This window comes from Pongo abelii, chromosome 11, assembly GCF_028885655.2.
Source record: "Pongo abelii isolate AG06213 chromosome 11, NHGRI_mPonAbe1-v2.0_pri, whole genome shotgun sequence".
Lineage (NCBI taxonomy): Eukaryota > Metazoa > Chordata > Mammalia > Primates > Hominidae > Pongo > Pongo abelii.
In genome coordinates this window covers 100,457,111-100,480,448 of record NC_071996.2, presented here as the reverse complement: position 1 = coordinate 100,480,448, position 23,338 = coordinate 100,457,111, and the positions used below count along the sequence as shown (strand labels likewise).

At 42.4% G+C, this 23,338-nt stretch overlaps 1 protein-coding gene across 1 annotated transcript; it reads right to left on the bottom strand.

Annotated features, from left to right (window-relative positions):
- Nucleotides 1–1,575: 1,575 nt before the first annotated feature.
- COQ10B (coenzyme Q10B) lies at nt 1,576–22,974 on the bottom strand. Its single transcript, NM_001131653.1, is given in 5 exon segments — nt 1,576–3,126; nt 6,590–6,691; nt 13,857–14,049; nt 16,442–16,591; nt 22,836–22,974. Coding segments are annotated over 5 exon segments (717 nt in total). The 5' UTR covers nt 22,940–22,974; the 3' UTR covers nt 1,576–2,958.
- Nucleotides 22,975–23,338: the final 364 nt, after the last annotated feature.

Here is a 23,338-nt window from a genome sequence, read left to right as displayed (position 1 = left end):
GTGATTAAGTATGGGTTCCTATTTCCATCAAAAGAGAATACAGGCATGACATGGTGGCTAAGGCCTGCAATCCCAACACTTTGGGAGGCTGAGGCAGGAGGAGTGCTCGAGCCCAGAAGTTTGAGACCAGCCTGGGCAACAAAGGGAGCCCTGTCTCTAAAAATAAATAAATAAATACATACATAATTTTTTAAAAAAGAGAATACAGTATATGGAGAGAATAAAATGTCTGAGTCTTATTTTTAAAAAGCTTTAAATGACTTTGCCATTTTAAAAAAACTTTGTGGCCAGGTGCAGTAGCTCACGCCTGTAATCCCAACACTCTGGGAGGCCAAGGCCGGCAGATCATTTAAGGTCAGGAGTTCAAGACCTGCCTGGGAAACATGGTGAAACCCTGTCTCCACTAAAAAATACAAAAATTAGCCGGATGTGGTGGTGTGTGCCGGTACTCTCCAGCTACTTGAGAGGCTGAGGCAGGAGAATCACTTGAACCTGGGAGGCGGAGGTTGCAGTGAGCCGAGATCATGACACTGCACTCCAGCCTGGACAACAGAGTGAGACTGTCTCAAAAAAACAAAAAACAAAACAAAACAACAAAAAAAAGTTTGTTTTGTTTTTTTGAGACGGAATCTTGCTCTGTCACCAGGCTGGAGTACAGTGATGTGATGTCCGCTCACTGCAACCTCCGCCTCCCGGGTTCAAGTGATTCTCCTGCCTCACCCTCCCGAGTAGCTGGGACTACAGGTGCACACCACCACATCCAGCTAATTTTTATATTTTTAGTAGAGACAGGGTTTCACTGTGTTGGCCAGGATGGTCTCAATCTCTTGACCTTGTGATCCGCCTGCCTCAGCCTCCCAAAGTGCTGGGATTACAGGCGTGAGCCAGCGTGCCCAGCCAAAAAAAAAAAAAAACTTTGTTATTTAAAAAGCTACATTGGCCAGGGACAGTGGCTCACACCTGTAATGCCAGCACTTAGGAAGGCTGAGGCGGGCAGATCACCTGAGGTTGGGAGTTCGAGGCCAGCCAGCCTTATCAACACGGAGAAACCCTGTTTCTACTAAAAATACAAAATTAGCCAGGTGTGGTGGTGCATGCCTGTAATCCCAGCTACTCAGGAGGCTGAGGCAGGAGAATTGCTTGAACGTGGGAGGCAGAGGATGCAGTGAGCTGAGATTGCGTCATTGCACTCCAGCCTGGGCAACAAAAGCGAAACTCCATCTCAAGAAAAAAAAAAAAAAAGGTATATAACTATATACAAACTACTTATGCTCTTGGCAAATACCTCATCTGTAAGTGGAAAGATACTGCTTACCTTGTGTGAAAGCACAACCTGGCTCCTAGTGAGTAGAGGCTGGTATGAATCCTTCATCACTCTATACCCAGTGTCTGAGAGAAAGCAAGTGCTCAAAACAGATTTATTAAACAAATTAATACATATATATATACTTATGTAGAGAACTAATTACTGAGGTCCCTTGTTGATCTGAGGAAACAAAGTTAATAGCACTATCACTGGAAGTTTAATACCAGAGGGTTGTTGGTATGTAGTGAAAGGAGGACAGGAGATCAATGACTGGTTAAAAGAAAACTGAATTTTGTTTATATTTGTTAAAGTCTGTTTCTTCATAGAAATAGATATTTTAGATATCTTCATAGATATTTTTAAGACATGAAATGCTGTAACACTTTACTATGTCTATGCAAATACACATTTAAACAATATAGGAAGATTTCAATAACCAAACTAACTGTACAAAAAATAAACAAATTAAACTTTATTACGTTGCTACTTCAACTTCAGTCCTTAACATTGATTTGTTTTTTAAAAAATACCAGTTTGAAACACATTACTGAAAGTGAGTATACACAATAAATAGAAAATAGGGATGCATAGTGCTGGAGACATTCAACCAACTTATCTTCATCTGTTGCCTACTGTTGTAGACAAAATTTGACACACAATTAGCATTATTCAAAGAGCAGCCAAACTACCTCAGAGAAAGTGGCAAAATACTGGAAAAGTAGCTTAAAGCTCTGGACCACTCACCAAAAAAAAAAGAAGAAAATACATTGTTTATCTGGGAGCTAGCCTCATTATGGCACTGAATTTATCTACTAGTCATAAGAACAATTTTTAAAATATCAAAAGTTCCAGGGAACCTTCACTAACAGTTTTTGTTTTTGTTTTTGTAGACAGAGTCTCCCTCTGTTGCCCAGGCTGGAGTGCAGCAGGGCGATCTTGGCTCACTGCAACCTCCGCCTCCCGGGTTCAAGCGATTCTTGTGCCTCAGCCTCCCAAGTAACTGGGATTACAGGTGTGTGCCACCACGCCCAGCTAATTTTTGTATTTTTAGTAGAGATGGAGTTTCGCCATGTTGACCAGGCTGGTCTCGAACTCCTGACCTCAACTGATCTGCCCACCTCAGCTTCCCAAAGTGCTGGGATTACAGGTGTGAGCCACTGCGCCCAGCCCAAAGATTTTACTTTAAATATATGATTACTCAAATATCCTAAGCCATATGGCAGGCCCTATAACAATAAGTTACAAATAGTCTGAATTTAATAACTTAAGTGTGATATGGTTAATATAATACATACTGTGTGAATATCTTAACTAACCTCTTTCAGGTAAGGTGATAATTAAAAGGTTTAAATTTACAGTTTCAACTTCTGCTCAGAAGAATCATGCCAGTATTCTAGCAATGGTGATGACATCCCATTATTGTAATGCAGAACATGATAATGTCCATATTATTTTGAATTATACTTGATTGAAGAAATAATTCTATGTACAAGTGAGTCTATATTCTATGTGCAAATTTTCAGTGGTGCAGGTTTATAACCAAAGCTGCGTTTAACAAATGCTTTCTGGCTTCTGAAAACATGTCATGAAAATACTTCCTAAAAGTGAACAAACTAAAGTCAGAAGCAGGTGGCACCAGTTCTTTTTTGCCTTTATGTGTGATGGACTTCATGAAGCATTAACTCCCGAGGTATATTTGTTTCTGGACCATACAGCTTACATGCTCTTCTTTCAAAGGCAGCTACCATCTGCTTCACAACTTCATCAAAAAACAATGTGGCAAGCTGAGAATGTAGAAGTGATCGAAATTCAAAAGAAATCTGTAGGAAAATATTGAAAATTATTTTAGAAAAAGTTATTTTTTGCTTTTTTTTTTTTTGGTTTTCCTGGAGAGGGACTCTCGCTTTGTTGCCCAGGCTGGAGTGCAGTGGCACAATCGCGGCTCACTGCAGCCTCAATCTCCTGGGCTCAAGCAATCCTCCCACCTCTGTCTCTCAAGTAGCTGGTACTACAGGCACATGCCACCACACGTGGCTAATTTTTGTGTATATATATATTTATTTTTTTTGTGGGGGGTAGAGAAGGAGTTTTGCCATGTTGCCCAGGCAGATCTCAAACTCCTGGGCTAATGCAATTCTGCCCACTTCAGCCTCCCAAAGTGTTGGGATTATGGGCATGAGCCACTGTGCCCAGCCAGAAAGATTTTTTTTTAACTAAATCTCTACTTAGGACAGTGGTGTTCACACTATGAACTGGGTATCTAAGGTAGAACTGTGTGGATGTATGTAGGTGGGATTTTTAGCACCCTCCCAAAAGAAGGAATCTTCTTTTACTGCAACAAGCACAATTGCTGGCACAATAAGCTTACATAAACAAGGCCAATTAAATCTCATTTCAAGGGAAAAAGTCTGTTTCTTAATAAGAGAAGACTGGAAAAAACCTTTGTTGAATACATTAATCACTATGCCTTCTTATTAATGTGCACCCCTTTTAGATCCATCCTATCCCACAAAAGGAAATAAGGAAGGAAAGTGATCCTTCTCATAGGTATCACTGAGAAGCACCAGCAGGAAGAGGAGGCTGGAAGTGTGCATGCACATGTGTGCCTAACCCACAAGGCAGATGGTGTAAGTGGTTTAATCTTTCTTTTTTTTTTTTTTTTGAGACGGAGCCTTGCTCTGTCGCCCAGGCTGAAAATGGCCCAATCTCGGCTCAACTGCAACCTCCGACTTCCAGGTTCAAGTGATTCTCCTGCCTCAGCCTCCAGAGTAGCTGGGACCAGAGGCGCCTGCCACCACGTCCAGTTAATTTTTGTATTTTTAGTAGAGACGGGGTTTCACCATGTTGGCCAGGCTGGTCTCAAACTCCTGACCTCAGGTAATCCACCCACCTAGGCCTTGCAAAGTGTTGGGATTACAGGCATGAGCCACTGCGCCCGGCCACGTGGTTCAATCTTAAAGTAGCTAATGATTTGGACAAGCTTGTCCAATCCACCTTATTTTGTAGTTGTTTTGTTTTGTTTTAGGCTTTTAACAGCCTGAAGCCATGGGTTTTAGTTTCTGTCTCTAGTGGTAAGTGGAAAAGAGGGATGAGGAAGAGACATTACTGGCCAACCAGAAACAGAAACTAAGAACCCATGACTGTATTCTCTCCCTTGGATACCCTCTTAGAACTTTATTTACACCCTCTCATTGTGCCACATAGAATTCAAGACAACTGGTTTGAGAACTGTGTTTTAAGGACCAAATATCCTCTAAATATTAAAATGTTTACCTTTCATTATGAAATAATTTCATTTTTGTAAAAAAAAAAAAAAAAAAACTACAAAATAATACAAAGAATTCCCATGTGCCCATTACCCATATTTCCCTACTTTAATGTCTTCAATAACCATACTGCAATTATCAAAATCACGAAATTAACAGAGGCAGTTACTACTACTAGATAATAATGCTATTATCTAATTTATATAGACCTTATTCAAATTTTCCCAATTGTCCTTTTTTTTCTTTTTTTGAGACAGTGTCTCACTCTGTCACCCAGGTTGGAGTGCAGTGGTATGATCTCAGATCACTGCAACATCCACTTCCTGGGTTCAAGTGATTCTCCTGCTTCAGCCTCTCAAGTAGCTAGGACTACAGGCAGGCACCACCACACCTGGCTAATTTTTGTATTTTTAGTAGAGATGGGGTTTCGCCATGTTGGCCAGGCTGGTCTCAAACTCCTGACCTCAAGTGATCTGCCCGCCTCGGCCTCCCAAAGTGCTGGGATTACAGGCGTGAGCCACTGTGCTTGGCTCCAATTGTCCTATTAATGTCTATAATGCTTTAATGAAAATTACTCAAGAGCTGAGAACAGCACATGATAATTTAGTCAAAATTGCCACCATTTCCTAAAATTCAATGCCCGAGTTGCATGTACAGAGAACAACTCCCATATTACCTGTTGGCAAAGAAAAAGCCACAAATTGCTTTAAGTTTTCTATAACTACGATTATATGAAAAAGAAAGTTACTAGGCCGGGCGCAGTGGCTCATGCCTGTAATCCCAGCACTTTGGGAGGCCGAGGTAGGCGGATCTCCTGAGCCCAGGAGTTCGAGACCAGCCTAGGAAACGTGAAAAAACCCCATCCCTACATAAAATACAAAAATAAGCCTGTGTGGGAGTGCATTCCTGTAGTCCCAGCTACTTGGGAGGCTAAGGTGGGAGGATCACTTGAGCCAGGGAAGCAGAGGTTGCAGTGAGTCAATATCACAGCACTGCACTCCAACCTGGGTGACAGAGTAGGGCCCCATATCAAAAAAAAAAAAGAAAGTTACCAGACTCCAGATTCAAAAAAATGAAAAAAATCTATTACCTTATTTCTGCATCTTTTATTTTTAAATTTTTTGAGACAGGGTCTCACTCTGTTGCCCAGGATGGAGTGCAGTGATGTGATCATAGTTCACGGCAAGCTCGAACCCTTGGACTCAAGCAATCTGCTCATCAGCCTTCTCAGCAGCTAGGACTACTGGTGGGCACCACTACACAAGGATAATTTTATTTTTATTTTTATTTGTTTTGAGACAGTTTTGCTCTTGTTGCCTAGGCTGGAGAGCAATGGCACGATCTTGGCTCACTGCAACCTCCACCTCCCGGGTTCAAGTGATTCTCCTGTCTCAGCCTCCCGAGTAGCTGGGATTACAGGCGCATGCCACCACGCCCGGCTAATTTTTGTATTTTTACTAGAGACGGGGGTTTCATGATATTGGTCAGGCTGGTCTCGAACTCCTGACCTCAGGTGATCCGCCCGCCTCAGCCTCCCAAAGTGCTAGGATTATAGGCATGAGCCACCCCACCCAGCCGATAATTTTATTTTCACTAGAGACAAAGTCTTGCTATGTTCCCCAGGCTGGTCTCAAACTCCTGGCCTCAAGTGATCCACCTGCCTCAGCCTCCCAAAGTGCTGGGATTACAGGCATGGGCTACTGCACCTAGCCTGTTTCTGCATCTTATATGCAATGTGTTCTTTCATTTGGTGTTAATTTAAAACTATTATTAAGTTCAAAACTGTTATTAAGCTGGTTGTAAAGTCATGGCATGTGTCTTATAATCTACAGATTTGTAAAAAGAGAATGAAGGAATATTCATGGTTGCAAGAAATAGAATAAAAAGGAAATGTTCATTAGCATTTATGCAGAAAAAGGTATTCAATATAATTATGGCCTCTGTGTTCTAAAAAATGATTACTTTTTACCAATTTTACCTCATAAGTGGAACAAATCAAGGGCTTTATGAGACTTACTGAAAAATCCAAGGTACAAGTTCTTGGGTAGCCAGGAAGACCTGGGCTAAAACGCCAAATAGTCTCCAAATGATTGAAAAGTCTCCCATCAGTACAAGATGCCTAGAACAAAATGAAAAAATAAAACCACAGTTAAATACCTTTGCTACTGGACATAATCTAAGAATCTACTATGACTGAGGCTGATTTCTTTCATAAGTAATAATTTTTATAGGTCAGACCATAGGAGATAAAGATATCTAATTTTTAGCTTGGTACTAGGAAGTAATGTCTTGCCAATATTAGCCTTTTTTTTTTTTTTTTTTCCTGCAGGGATCCCCAAGATTGCCAGTTGTTTTCTCTTCCATTGCTAACACCTGCTTTGCTACTTAGCTTTTCTTCGTCTAGAAGCAAAAGAGGGAGCTTCTTGGAAGCTTATTTCTAGCTCTGCCACATATAAGTGATCGTGAACAAGTTAAATCCCCATACCCTATTTCCTTAATCTGTAAAATAATACCTACTTTATATCATGAGATCGCTAAAATGTTAATAAGGTAGCTGGTACACATTTATCTCCTACTCAAAGACTGTTTTCTTATTAATCACGTATAGTCTTTCCTTCACTCTTTGCTCCTTATTCCTAGAGGCCTCTATCTAGTTTTCCTAACTGTGTAGTCCTGGCCCTTAGCCCTGATCCATTTCTTTCTGATTTTTTCAATGCACATGTATATTTTATATTCAGTATGCACACAATCACAATACTTAACCATACTATGTGCAGTGCATCTTGGTAGTTCCTATTTTGTATCATTAAAAAAATACTTATTGTGGCTGGATGTGGTGGCTCACACTTGTAATCCCATCACTTTGGGAGGCCAGGGTTGGGGGATCACTTGAGCCCAGGAGTTCGAGGCTGCAGTAAGCTATGATTATGCAACTGCACTCCAGCCTGGGCAACAGAACGAGATTCCCTGTCTCTTCGAAAAAAATTTAAAAATTAGCCAGGTTTAGTGATGCATACCAGTAGTCCCAAGTACCCAGGAGGCTGAGGTGAGGGGACTGCTTGAGCCCAGGAGACTAAGGCAGCAGTGAGCTATAATTACACCACTGAACTCCAGCCTGGGTGACAGAGCAAGACACTGTCTAAAAAAATAAAATAAAAAATAAAAAAATAAAAAAATTTATTGAGATCCATGAAAGAGATGCCATCTGCAATGTGATAATGGTAACCAGAACCACAGTTACTAGTTCATTGTTAGGACTGATTATGCTCGTTATGACTCTGAGAGATACTCAGCTTTTTATTTTTATTTTTATTTTTTCCCACCTCAGCCTCCCAAGTAGCTGGGACCACAGGCGTGTGACACCATGCCCAGCTAATTATTTCATTTTTTGTAGAGCTGTGTTCTTCCCTAAGTTGCCCAGGCTGGTAATGAACTCCTGGGCTCAAGCAAACCTCCTGCCTTGGCCTCCCAAAGTGCTGGGATTACAGCAGGCATGAACCACCTCATCCACACAAATAATCTAGAGCATTCCTAAAGTGCACAGGTAATTTTTACGAGCATCAAGAGTCTATAATAAAACCTTGTGATTTCAGTTGCTCAACTTTAGGATAATACATTCTGCCCTTCTTTACAATCATTTAAGAAGCTTATAGGAAATTTAACACTAAAGGATAAACAGGTTTTGGGAGTACTCACTATAACATAGCACCTTCCTCTGACTCCCTTTTTTTTTTTTTTTGAGATGGAGTCTTACTCTGTCACCCAGGCTGTAGTGCAGTGGTGCAATCTCAACTCACTGCAAGCTCCGCCTCCCGGGTCCACGCCATTCTCCTGCCTCAGCCTCCCAAATAGCTGGGACTACAGGTGCCTGCCACCACGCCCGGCTAATTTTTTTTTGTATTTTTACTAGAGACGGTGTTTCACCATGTTAGCCAGGATAGTCTCGATCTCCTGACCTCGTGATCCCCCTGCCTCGGCCTTCCAAAGTGCTGGGATTACAGGTGTGAGCCACCACACCCGGCCTCCTCTGACTACTTTTATACAAAATCTGGCAGTATTTCACTGACTCCAATTATCTAGCCCAAGGATGCACGGATTTTTACTGTTATGTTTTGACACGAACAGTTTGCCAAAGACCTCATTTCTAAGAGCAGAGATACTGAACAGTAGAAGCTGTCATAATGATGACCTACTACTGACTGTTCTGAGTGAACTGATTTAGACCATTATATAAACTAATCCATACAAAATGTTTGTATCATGAAGCAGGCAGTAAAAGTCATTGAACTGTTGCCTCTCTGAAAATGTTCAAGGGCTTCTGGCCATTAAAGATTAGCGTAGACTGACATATTAAGTGACAGGCATGTTTTGGTCAGCTAATAATTCACAGAACTGTCACATGGCTTCTGTTCTTCCCTTATGATAATTTTTACTGTATTGGGTAAAAAATAATAATGATTTTTACTGTGTTGTCTATTGGGTATTAAAATCCAGAACCTGGCCGGGCATGGTGGCTCATGCCTATAATCCCAGCACTTTGGGAGGCCAAGGCGGGCAGATCACCTGAGGTCGGGAGTTCGAGACCAGCCTGACCAACACGGAGAAACCTCATCTCTACTAAAAATACAAAATTAGCTGGGCGTGGTGGCACATGCCTGTAATCCCAGCTACACAGGAGGCTGAGGCAGGAGAATCGCTTGAACCTAGGAGGCAGAGGTTGTGCTGAGCTGAGATTGCGCCATTGCACTCCAGCCTGGACAACAAGAGCGAAACTCCATCTTAATCAATCAATCAATCAATCGAATCCAGAACCCGGGCAACAAGAGTGAAACTCCATCTCAATCAATCAATCAATCAGTCAAATCCAGAACCTGGGCAACAAGAGCGAAACTCTATCTAAATAAATAAATAAATAAATAAATAAATAAAATCCAGAACCTAGGCCAGGCATGGTGGCTCATTCCTGTAATCCCAGTAGTTTGGGATGTCGAGGCGGGCAGATCACCTGAGGTCAGGAGTTTGAGACCAGCCTGGCCAACATGGTAAAACCCCGTTTCTACTAATACAAAAATTAGCTCAGTGTAGTGGCACATGCCTATAATCCCAGCTACTCAGGAGGCTGAGGCAGGACCCAGGAGGCAGAGGAAGCGGTGAGCTGAGATCATGCCATTGCACTCCAGCCTGGGCAACAAGAGTCAAACTTGGTCTCAAAAAAAAAAAAAAATCTGGAAACTGAACCCAGGAACAACTGAAAGTTGAGCATATATTCTCAAGTATGTCTTTAAAAACAAACTAGCATTATTATGTGAGGCAACTTATAATGAAAAAATAGGGGGAAGGAGAGTGGGAAAAAAAAAAGAAAAAATAGTTTTGGAGTCAGATACATGCAAGTGTGAATTTGCCCAAGGTTCTTAATCTCCTTAAGCTTCATAAAATTGAGATAGCTATGATCATCTAATGCAGGTTATTAAGAAGATTACTTTTTTTTTCTAATACAGTTTATCCCTCCCTTAGCAGTGCTGAAAGTTACTCTAAGTTTATTATGAATGTCTCTGAATCTGCAATAATCCAAAAATACAGGTAGTGAAAGCTTCATAAGTAAGGAGCCCTCATGACTCCCATCATTATAGCATTGCTGTTGAGGATACAGAGATGAGAAAGACAGGGGCTCCTTCCCTCAAGTACCACAGTCTTGTCAAGGAAAAATCCTATTGAAGAAATATATTACAGAGTGATAAGAGAAAGCATGAATAAAGCACAGGAGAATCACCAAGGTAGTGCTACTTATCAGTATGAAAGGAAAGAGAGAAAATGACCCCAGATGGTCAGAATTTGAAGGAATATCAAGAAGGTAAGTGCATTACAGATAGAATAAGCAATATGCAAAGGCACATGGCTGTGGAATAGTGCTGTACTGTGCATTCATGGAACTTTTAAGACATATGGTATTAGCTGAACATCAAGTATAGTATTACGTGGGAGGAGGGAGCAGGGAAGTAAATGGGTCAATGTGCAATGATAAAGAGATTTACTTTATCCTGTGTGGTTTTGTTTTTGTTTTGTGTTTGTTTGTTTTGAGACGGAATTTCGCTCATTCTCCAGGCTGGAGGGCAATGGCGCGACCTCGGCTCACTGCAACCTCTGCTTCCTGGGTTCAAGTGATTCTTCTGCCTCAGCCTCCCAAGTAGCTGGGATTATAGGCGCTCACCACCACACCTGGCTAAGTTTTGTATTTTTAGTAGAGATGGGGTTTCACCGTGTTGGCCAGGCTGGTCTCAAACTCCTGACCTAAGGTGATCCAGCCATGTCGGCCTCAGCCTCCCAAAGTGCTGGGATTACAGGTGTTAGCCACTACATCCAGCCTGTTTGTTTGTTTTTTAGAGATGGAGTCTTACTTGCTATGTTGCCCAGGCTGGAATGCAGTAGCTATTCACAGGCATGATCACCGTACATTACAACCTCAACCTCCTGGCTCAAGCGATCCTTCTGCTTCAGCCTCCTGAGTAGCTGGGATTACAGGTGCATGCTATCAAACCTAGCTTATCCTGTAGGTTTTAAGAAGGCAGGGGAGAGAGGCTGGGCCTGGTGGCTCATGGCTGTAATCCCAGCACTTTGGGAGGCCAAGGCAGACAGATCACCTAAGTTCAGGAGTTCAAGACCAGCGTGGCCAATATGGAGAAACCCTGTCTCTACTAAAAACACAAAAAAATTAGCCGAGTGTGGTGGCACACGCCTATAGTCCCAGCTACTTGGGAGGCTGAGGCAGGAGAATCACTTGAACCCGGGAGGCAGAGGTTGCAGTGAGCTGTGCTTGTGCTACTGTACTGCAGCCTGGGCAACAGAGCAAGACTCTGTCTCAAAGGAAAAAAAAACAAAGGCGGCAGGGAACAGAAGAAAGGTAGAGAGTGAGGAAGAAATGAGATTTATTTAGAGTTCTTTTAGTTAGAAGCAGCATAATATATATACTAAGATTTAAGTTCTGGATGGGCGCGGTGGTTCACGCCTGTAATCCCAGCACTTTGGGAGGCTGAGGCGGGCAGACCATGAGGTCAGGAGATCAAGACCATCCTGGTTAACACGGTGAAACCCTGTCTCTACTAAAAATACAAAAAATTAGCCAGGCTTGGCGGTGGGAGCCTGTAGTCCTAGCTACTCGGGAGACTGAGGCAGGATAATGGTGTGAACTCAGGAGGCGGAGCTTGCAGTGAGCCAGGATCACACCACTGGAAGTGCCACTGCACTCCAGCATGGGCGACAGAGTGAGACTCCAACTCAAAAAAAAAAAAAAAAAGATTTAAGTTCTAAGGGACTGAATGGTAAATTGAGCTCAGGAAATAGAAAAAAAAAAATTAAGATTATAGAAATATTCACTGGTGTCAGACAGCTGGAGTCTTGGCTCTGTGACCTTGGGCAAGTTTTCTATCTCTTCTAAGCCTTAGTTTGCTCAACTCTAAAATAAATAATAACTATTGAACCTCAAAGGGCTTTTGTGAAAATTTGAGTAATTCAAGTAAAGCAGTAAAATGGGCTCAATAAATGTTAGCTATTATGAGAGACAGTAGTTTAAAAACTCTAAAACAATGAGGCAAGCAAGTGAAAACATTTGTAATAATAGCAAAATCCTAGTCCACAGCATTTTAAGTGGGATTAAAGTTTTAAGGGTAAGAATAGGGCAGATAGGGTCTTAGCTTCACTGGACAGTGACAGTGTTCTCTTTCTTTCTAGCTGCACCAGAAAGAGCACATCTGAGAGTTGCACCCCCTCCAATGCCTAACAAAAAGCTAAGGTATTTGGCTCTGGCCACTTACCAAGAAATGATATCATCATTAAATCCTGTGGGCAAAAAATAACTCAGTTTTAAAAATCTTTGGCCACTCCAAAATGGGAATGCAAAAGAAATATGCATTATCCCATGGAATTCTGCCTTTTTGTTTTTAAGGCTGGTACCCTTTTCTACATGTGTATCCTCCTCTGACAAGCATAAGATGATTAATATAATGTAAGAGTAGTTGGCATTTCAGTACCTGGTACTTGGCAGGATAATTTCAACAATGTTTACATATATATATATATTTTTTTTTTTTTGAGACAGAGTTTCATTCTTGTTGCCCAGGCTGGAGTGCACTGGCGCGATCTCAGCTCACTGCAACCTCTGCCTCCTGGGTTCAAGTGAGTCTCCTGCCTCAGCCTCTTGAGTAGCTTAAATTACAGGTGCTTGCCACCACACTGGCTAATTTTTTTGTATTTTTAGTAGAGACGGGGTTTCACCATGTTGGCCAGGCTAGTCTCAAACTCCTGACCTCGGGTGACCCACCCACCTCAGCCTCCCAAAGTGCTGGGATTACAGGCGTGAGCCACTGTGCCCCCCAATATTTTTATATTTTTTCTTTTCATTTTTATTTGATTTTTTTTTGAGACACGGTCTCACTCTGTTGCCCAGGCTGAAGTGCAGTGGCTTAATCACAGCTCTCTGTAGCCTCAACTTCTTGGGTTCCCACCTCAGCTGCCTGACATGACATATTTATATCTTTTTTTTTTTTTTTTTTGAGACGGAGTCTCGCTGTGTTGCCCAGGCTGCAGTGCAGTGGCACTATCTCAGCACACTGCAACCTCTGCCTCCGGGTTCAAGTGATTCTCCTGCCTCAGCCTCCTGAGTAGCTGGGATTATAGGCACGCACCACTACGCCCGGCTAATTTTTGTATTTTTAGTAGAGACAGGGTTTCACCATGTTGGTCAGGCTGGTCTTGAACTCCTGACCTCGTAATCCGCCCGCCTTGGCCTCCCAAAGTGCTGGGATTAAAGGCGTGAGCCACAGCGCCATGCCTGTATCTTTTCTACCTTTCTTTATCCTCTCACCACTTTAATTTTTTTCCTTCCTTCTTCCCCACCATTCCTTCTTTAATTTAAAAAACTATATATTTAGTAAACAAATTTACTCTTCCCCCAATAATAAAGTATTTAATTCATATTTTAAAACAGTTGAAAAATTAAATTAAAACATTTCCCACTTGGGTGGCGCAAGTGATCTGTCCTGTAGGTCAGTAGCCCTCAATAGAAGGGGAAAAAAAGGGAAAAGTTTCCCATTCCCATATTATATTCAAACTTCTATTTGGAAAGAATAATGCTAACATTGTATAAAGTAACACAGTTAGGAGATATAATAAATTTTTTACCCTCCTCCTGTTAGGTTAAATAAGTTTTTTTAGGCTATTACATTTTGACTCATTTGACAAAGTTAATATACGGAAGAATATTTAAAAACAACAAAAAACAAAACTGTTACCTTTACTAAATGAGGTTTCACCAAGGTTACTACTGATGTATATCGCTCCAACACAGGTGGAAATCCAATTTCTAATCTTGTTTTACAATATCCAGATCTCTTTGATATAACATCTGATTTTTTGCACCAAGGAACAAAATGCTTGTAATCCTCCACTCCCGATACTACATCATACATTTCCTGCATTGAATATCTTTAAAAAATAAAAATAAAAAAGAGGTGTTAACTCCATCTAGTTATATAATATATGCATACTTTAAAGTGAATATGTATAAAACTAACTGTGTATGATAAATAAATCATTCAGCACATATGTTAAACCACATTCTGGAATCAATGACCTCAAAGCAACACAGAAAATAAAAGGTCTCTAAATAAATACATACATGATATGGCAGAGATCACAATTTGGCATCTCACAGGTTGAATCTGACATAAAGAGGTAATTTTTTTTGAGAGTCTCATTCTGTCACCCAGGCTAGAGTGCAGTGGTACCATCTCAGCTCACTGCAACCTCCACCTCCCGGGTTCAAGCGATTCTCCTGCCTCAGCCTCCCGTGTAGCTGGGACTACAGGCACGTGCCACCACAGTCAGCTAATTTTCTGTACTTTTAATAGAGACGGGGTTTCACTGTGTTAGCCAGAACGGTCTCGATCTCCTGACCTGGTGAGCCACCCACCTCGGCCTCCAAAAGTGCTGGGATTACAGGCATGAGCCACCGCGCCCGGCCTAAAGAGGTAGTTTTTAAATATTTAGTAGCCAGCATTTAAAAATTGAGAGTATGGCCAGGCGTGGTGGCCTGTAATCCCAGCACTTTGGGAAGCTGAGGTGGGTAGATCACCTGAGGTCAGGAGTTTGAGACCAGCCTGGCCGACATGGTAAAACCCGGTCTCTACTAAAAATACAAAAATTAGCCAAGTGTGGTGGCACACGCTTGTAATCTCAGCTACTCGGGAGGCTGAGACATGAGATTTGCTTGAACCCAGAAGACAGAGGTTGCAGTGAGTGAAGATCATGCCACGGCCTGGGCTATAGTGTGAGACCCTGTACACCCTCTCTCTCTCTCTCTCACACACACACACACACACACACACACACACAAAGCAGACTAAATCAGTATTTTTTTAGTTGCCATTCCTCTTTTTAACAGGTAACACCTGTGGCAATGATGGCTATCCAAAGATTTGCACTCTTTTTACGTGGTGCTGTTGCTAGGAAGTACCTGCCCATCAGGAGCAACAATTCCCAGTCCTCATTTCCACTGCGTTTAGATGGAGTCACAATTAGCTGTTGCCAGTAATATCTGGGAGGAGGTGTTGTGTGTCACCTCCAGACCAATGTGATTAACATTCTGAAGACTAAGTAATTACAGAGGTCAAAAGTTGGATATAGCCTGGGTTTCTGAGTCACTACTTGGACTAGAGTAGACGGCACACCCATTTGAACTCTACATGAGAAAAAAAAATAAACTCTTGGGTATTATCTATATGGCTGTTAGCATTACCTTAACTAATACAGAGACTAGCTAGTAATAAAGGTGAACTTAGTGAACAATGCTGTTAAGTCTTTTACTACAGAAAAATAGGGAGAACAAAAGCAAATGAGTAAAATTAACGAAATGCACTTTCACAAAGCTTCATGGCCAGTTGAGAACTAAGAGCCATTTGTAGAAATTTCCCTATGGAGGGATGGTGTATTTCCAGTTTAGCAGAACTGTAGTGTCTTTACCATCTGCTCTATTTACCCCTAGATCAGGGGCCACACTTGGCCCATCACCTGTTTTTGTAAATAAAGTTTTACTGGAATGTGGCCACACCCGTTTATTTACATATTATCTATGTCTGCCTTCGGACTACAATGCAGGAGCTGAGCAGTCCCTATGGCCCACAAAACCTAATATAGTTACTATCTGTCCCTTTACAGAAAATGTTTACCAAAGGCTCTAGATAAGGAACCTTAATATGTATGTACTTATCTATGTATATCTATACATGAGGAAGCTATGTAAACATATGGCCCAATGTATTAGTAATGTTGCTAATATAGAAAAGAACAATGTACAAAAAATGTAGGTCATAATTTTCTTTACATGTCAAAGATTTAAGTCTATACTAAAGTGTTACCATATAATTATATTCATTCAACAAATATTTATAAAATAGCACTGGCTAGGTCAGGAGCAGTGGCTCATGCCTGTAATCCCAGCACTTTGGGAGGCCAAGGCAGGTGGATCATGAGGTCAGGAGGTTGAGACCAGCCTGGCCAACACAGTGAAACCTGTTTCTACTAAAAATACAAAAATTAGCCAGGCATGGTGGCATGCGCCTGCTACTCGGGAGGCTGAGGCAGGAGAATCGCTTGAATCTGAGAGGCGAAGGTTACAGTGAGCCAAGATTGCGGCGCCACTGCACTCAAGTGTGAGACTCCATCTCAAAAGAAAGAAAAAAAAAAAAGAAAAAGGCCAACCTAGAAAAAAGAGAGCTTAGTCTGTAAGAAGATAATCCAGAGAGAAAGAGGCACGACACGATACCCCACGGAAAACTGTGAACATGCTCTTTTAGTAGAATTCTTGTCATATACAAACCCTAAAATTCTTCTCTCTGAATACTCTTTCCTTTTGTTTATTAATGGTGCAGTGATTTTGAAGAAAGTTCGTGCACATATCTCCTTAGGCAAAATTGAGGTATGTAGTGGAAGAGTTCTGCTCATCAGTATACCACAGGAAGCTAAATATCTGAAAAGACAAAAATCACCTGATTTAGAGTGACAGTAAAAATTAAGAGGAAGCACAAATTATAGAGACTATAAAGTAATTATCACACTTTGTAAGGCTTTGCAACTTCAGAATGTTCCTGAAAAAATACACACACACGGGCACAGAAAAAGCACAGGCTTCTTAAACACCGTAAAAAAAACAAAAAACAAAAATAACAGCTTACTTAGGTTAGAAGCTTCTGGCATAAAAGGTATCTCTCCCAGAAAGTTGGCTTTCACTCTGTAGTCACGTGTTACAACTTACTCTTACCATAAGCTTTGCTAGATACACAAATCTATTTTCTGATTTGTGTTGTCTACCCACGTTGTTTTCCCAGCTGGATCCACAGGTGTTTCTTAATTCTTGATCCACTCCAATGAGACTTAAAATTAGGTCTCAAATCTCTTGGCAGAGATCTGGTAGGACCACCTACCAGATGGTCAGTACTGATGCCAAGCATGGTGGCTCAAACCTGTAATCCCGGTGCTTTGGGAGGCTGATGCATGAGAATCCCTTGAGGCCAGGAGTTTGTGACCAGCCTGGGCAACATAGCGACCCTGTCTCTACAAAAAAATTTAAAAATTAGCCGGCCATGGTGGCATGTGCCTATAGTTCCCGTTACTCAGGAACCTGAGGCAGCAGGATCGCTTGAATACAGCACTTTGAGGCTGCAATGAGCTATGAACACACTACAGCACTGCAGCCTGGGTGACAGGGCGAGACTCTATCTCAACAAAAGCAAAAACAAAACAAATAAAAACCAACTGTTGCTGCGTTCTCCTTTACCTCGCAGTCTCCATTTCAATGCATATATGTAAAATATGTCTAGTTAACTAGAAAGTTATTGTTCGAGGTACTTCTATATACAAATGTCTGCTATATGCTTGTTCACCTAAATATTTTCAACTTTCCTTAATAAGATTATTACATAACTGGCTGGGTGAGGTGGCTCATGCCTGTAATCCCAGCACTTTGGGAGGCCGAGGCAGGTGGATCACGAGGTCAGGAATTCAAGACCAGCCTGGCTAACATGGTGAAACCTCGTCTCTACTAAAAATACAAAAAATTAGCTGAGTGTGGTGGCAGGTGCCTGTAGTCCCAGCTACTCGGGAGGCTGAGGCAGGAGAATTGCTTGAACCCGGGAGGCGGAGGTTGCAGTAAGCCGAAATTGTGCAACCACACTCTAGCCTGGGTAACAGAATGAGACTCCATCTCAAAAAAAAAAAAAAGAGAAAAGGAAAGATTATTACATAACTATTTGACTATTTGACACTACTAGTCATTGCTGGCCAGGAGAATTCAATTTAAATTATCCACATATTTACTGAGCTCCTATTCTAAGACTGTGCTAAGTACTAAGGATGTAATGGTGAATAGAACAAACATAAGCCTTATGAAGATTATATTCTACTTGAAGATTGATTAAAAAAAGTGCTGAAGAAGAGATGCAGGGAAGAGGGAGCTGTAATTAGGACCTCCTTTAGACAGGGTGACCTAGGAATCCCTTAAAAGATTTTAGCTGAGACACAGTGGACAAGGAGTTAGCCGTGCAAAGAGAGAAAAGTAGTATGTACATACATAATAACTGTGTGTGCGCGTGTATATGTATATACTAATACACATAGGCATTAGTAGCATTTAATGCCTCATTCCATTTATTTATATATATGAATACATATACATATGTACATACATATATATGTAAATGGAGTGGATCACGCCACTACACTCCAGCCTGGGCGACAGTGACTCTCCATCTCAAAAGAAGAAAAAAAAAACAAAAAGAAAAAGAAAATATGACCCCAAAGTGTAAAACACAACCCCCATTAGAGAGAGACAAATTTGGGCTCTATAATACAATAAAGAACTTTAGAGCTGTTTATCAAAATTGAACATGCTTATTACAGAGAAAATGAAATAGAGGTCAGTGAATTTGCTTAAGGTAAATACTACATGACTATCTGTTAAAATGTAATGGAGGCCGGGTGCGGTGGCTCACGCCTGTAATTTCAGCACTTTGGGAGGCTGAGGTAGGCGGATCAATTGAGGTCAGGAGTTCGAGACCAGCCTGGCCAACATGGTGAAACCCTGCCTTTACTAAAAATACAAAAATTAGCCGGGTGTGGTGGCACGTGCCTGTAACCCCAGCTACTCGGGAGGCTGAGGCAGGAGAAATGCTTGAACCTGGGACGCGGAGGTTGCAGTGAGCCGAGACGGCGCCATTGCACTCCAGCCTGGGCAACAGAGCAAGACTCCCCGTCTCAAAAAAAAAAAAAAAAGTAATTGAAAAGACACATAAACTGTATATGGGTAAACTTATTAGGACGTTTTAAGATTTTAAGATTCTTATATATTCAGCTATAAATAACACTTTATGAATGAAAATATAAAAAAGCAAGATGGCTTTGTGAATTCTAAATTTTCTGGGACATCACAAGTAGGAGTTGATTTTATAATAGTGGTAAGAGCATAATTCTATGTTTCGATACATACAATGTATAGTGATCACATCGGGGTAATTAACACATCCATCATCTCAAACATTCATCATTTATTTGCACTAGGAACATTCAATATACTCCTTCTACCTATTTGAAACTATATATTATTGCTAACTATAGTCATCCTACAGTGGTATAGAAGACGGGTCCCCAACACCCAGGCCATGGACTGGTACCTCTCCGTGGCCTGTTAGGAACCAGGCTGCACAGCAGGAGGTGAGTATTACCGCCTGAGTTCCGCCTCCTGTCAGATCAGCGGTGGCATCAGATTCTCATAGGAGCCAGAACTCTATTGTGAACTGCACATGCAAGGAATCTAGGTTGTTTGCTCCTTATGAGAACCTAACTAATGCCTGATGATCTGAGGTGAAACAGTTTCATCCCGAAACCATCCCCCCCCCCACCACCCCCATTTGTGGAGAAACTGTCTTCCGCAAAACTGGTCTCTGGTGCCAAAAAGGTTGGGAATCGCGGGTATAGACCATTAGAAATGTATTCCTCCTATCTAGCATTAATTTTGTATCCTTCAACAAATCTCTCCCATCCCTTCCTTTCTCCCAGCTTTCCCAATCTTTAGTATCCTCTGTTGTAAGATCAACTTTTTATTTATTTATTTATTTTTTACTTATTTATTTTTTTGAGACGGAGTCTCGCTGTGTTGCCCAGGCTGGAGTGCAGTGGTGTGATCTAGGCTCACTGCAAGCTCTGCCTACCGGGTTCACGCCATTCTCCTGCCTCAGCCTCCCGAGTAGCTGGGACTACAGGCGCCCACCACCACGCCCTGCTAATTTTTTTGTATTTTTAGTAGAGATGGGGTTTCACTGTGTTAGCCAGGATGGTCTCGATCTCCTGACCTTGTGATCCGCCCACCTCAGCCTCCCAAAGTGCTGGGATTACAGGCGTGAGCCACCGCGCCCAGCAAGATCAACTTTTTTTTTTTTTGAGATGGAGTCTCGCTCTGTCGCCAGGCTGGAGTGCAGTGGTGCTATCTCGGCTCACCGCAACCTCTGCCTTCCAGTTCAAGCGATTCTCCTGCCTCAGCCTCCCAAGTAGCTGGCACTACAGGCGCCCGCCACCACACCCAGCTAATTTTTGTATTTTTAGTAGAGATGGGGTTTCACCATGTTGGCCAGGATGGTCTCGATCTCTTGACCTTGTGATCCGCCCACCTTGGCCTCCCAAAGTGCTGGGATTACAGGCATAAGCCACCGTGCCTGGCCAAGATCAACTTCTTTTAGCTTCCACATATGAGAGAGAACTCGTCATGTGTAACTTTCTGTTCCTGGCTTATTTCACTTAACATAATGTCCTCCAAGTCCATCTTGCTGCAAATGACAGAATTTCATTCTTTTTTTATGGCTGAATAGTATTCCCATCGTGTATTAATATATACACCACATTTTCTTTATCCATTCTTCTGTTTTACTGTTGTTGTTGTGTTTGAGTCAGGGTCTCACTCCATCACCCAAGCTGGAGTGCAGTGGCATAGTCAGGACACACCGCAGCCTCCACTGCCTGGGCTCAGGTGATTCTCCCACCCCAGGTCCCAATTAGCTGGGACCACAGGCACGCACCACTAAGCCCTGCCAATTTTTTACTTATTTGTAGAAATGAGGTCTTGCTATGTTGCCCAGGCTGGTTTCAAACTCCTGATTTCAAGTGATCCTCCGGCCTCAGCCTCCCAAAGTGTTGGGATTACAGGTGTGAGTCACTGTGTCCGGCCTTGTTTATTTTTTGAGACAGGGTCTGGTTCTGTTGCCCAGGAATGAGTGCAGTGGCCCAAACAAGGCTCACTGCAGCCTCAACCTCCTGGGTTCAAGTGATCCTCCCATCTCAGCCTCCTGAGCAGCTGGAACCACAAGCTTGCACTACCACACAGCCAGCTAATTTTTCTATATATGTTATGTGTAAACACACACACATTTTTTTTCTTTTTTTTGGTAGAGACAAAGTTTTGCCATGTTGTCCACACTGGTTTCATGAGCTCAGGCAATCCTCCCTCCTCAGCCTCCCAAAGTTTTGGAATTACAGGCATAAGCCACTGCGCCCAGTCCCATTCATCTGTTGTTAGATACCTACGTTGATTCTGTATCTTAACTACTGTGAACAGTGCTGAAACCTTTACTTGAAAAAAGATGAGACCTTTGCTTCTAAAGAGGTGAATTGGGTATCTGGTTGACTTTTTACTACATATAAAGGTTCATGTATTTACTGGGAGGCAATACATGAACCTTTGTACCAGCTTCATATATTGCCTCCCAGCCTACCCAAAAAAATACCCTTACACAATCTGATTACAATCCTAAGGAAAACACCTGTGTTTAAAGCAAACTAACAGGACATTTTCTGATCAATTTGCATGCTATAGTTACAGCGCCCTGGACAGCACATCTATTTTCATGCACTGCCAGGAATACTATGTCTTAAACTACGATATGAAGAGACACACATTCATATATACAGTTAAACCATGAAATGAATACTGGACCACTGGGCCACATGGAGAACAGCTTTTTTGTCACTCGTCTTCCAGTACTACTCTCTCATATACTTAAGTATAATAAAGGTCAGAATCTGATGCTTAACATTAGAAATGAACTTAAACTGCCGCCCTCATTATCATAAACAGTATTTATCTTGGAACTGAAACCTCAATTTGATCACTAAAGCAACTGTATTTTTCTCAAAAGTAAGTGTTATTTGCAAGACATTTTATAAGAGTAATACAAACAGATCTCAAGTATGATGGCGTTATTGTTTGAAACTACTTTTTGAGGTTATTTCCTAAAGCAGGAGTAATTTTATGATTTTATTTGTCTCATCCAACATTTGTCTAAAGGGATTTGGATTTGGTAAGGTTGTTGGTGTTTTTAAAAATTCTTCATTGAATCTTTTTTTAAAAAAATTATTTCCTTGTTTCCAGTAGGGTCGGATCTTCATTTAATCTAAATGTCCTGGGGCTCAACCAGATTTGTGTTTTCTCTCCCCACCTCGTATTTTGTACATCTGAATTCATTTTAAACACACTAACTTTAATTTTCAAGAATATTACAATGTTATTAGTAAAAGGAAACTAAGTCGTACAAGTATGGTATCCATGTCCCGACCTCCATCTCCACTCCCACCTACCAAAAAATGAACCCACCAGGAAAATTGAAAGCAGACTATGCTTCAAGGTTACAGGACCTGTAAGTTACAGCAGAGTGAAAAAATCCAGATCCGTTATGTTGGCTATATTTAGTTTTGTAAACACTAAACGGCGAGGGCAAAGCACTCTTTCAGAAATTGGGAAAAAGCATCTGACCATCTGGCAGGTAGAAGGAACCGGAGAAGGGGGCTCACCGCCAAACACAAATTCCCATACAGCTAGCAGCCGGCAGCCCTTCCGCGCAAAGTTAAAACTTTCCAACAGCAGTAGCAACAAGCCATAGGGGAGGAGACCGGAAGAGCCCCAAGGCACCAATGGCCAAATTGCTTCCAAAGTCGCTTCGCCGATGATTCACCGCCTCTCACGAGGGAAACGAGCCACGAACACAGCCTTGGGCCCAAGGTGATGCGCGCCGCTCTTGAGTCCCTTATATGCCAAACGCAAAAAAGCCTCCTCTAAAGACACGGAAATGCACCGAGTCCGGCTCTGCCTCACCCCCAAATCCTTCCGGTCCCCCAACTCGGCAGCCAAAATCGAAAACTACTCTCGACCCAGAGCCCCCGCTGTTGATTACCTGCCATTCCGCACGGGCGCCTGCGCCCCGGCCGCTGTCGCCGACTTCGGACGCCATCCCGAGACTACTCTTCTCAAGGACGTGTGACCAGTCCGAGCTGCCATGATAGACTCTCCGAAGCCGGTCGTCACCTCCCGGACCAGCCCTGCAGCACCGCCCACCTCTGGTCGGGCCCGCAGCCCGGCTCCGGTCTCTTCCAGCCAATGGACTGGCCCCCTGCGCAGCCTGACACGCCCCTTCTTCCCTTCCGGGTTGCACGTCGCTGACACACGCTGACTGTAAACGTTCCCATCAGCCTGTCGGCCAATCGGAGGAGCTGCGGGCCCGCCAGGACACACCTTTCTCTCCTGACCGACCAATCGCTTTTCCCGTACGCTCGCGCAATTTGCGTAATACTCAGTGACTGCTCAGTCCACGCCCCGCCCAGGAACTGTTCCTGGATTAACCAACTTCCTGGATCTCCTGGGGTCCGCTTCCGGGAGGCCAGTCACGTGAGCCCCGCC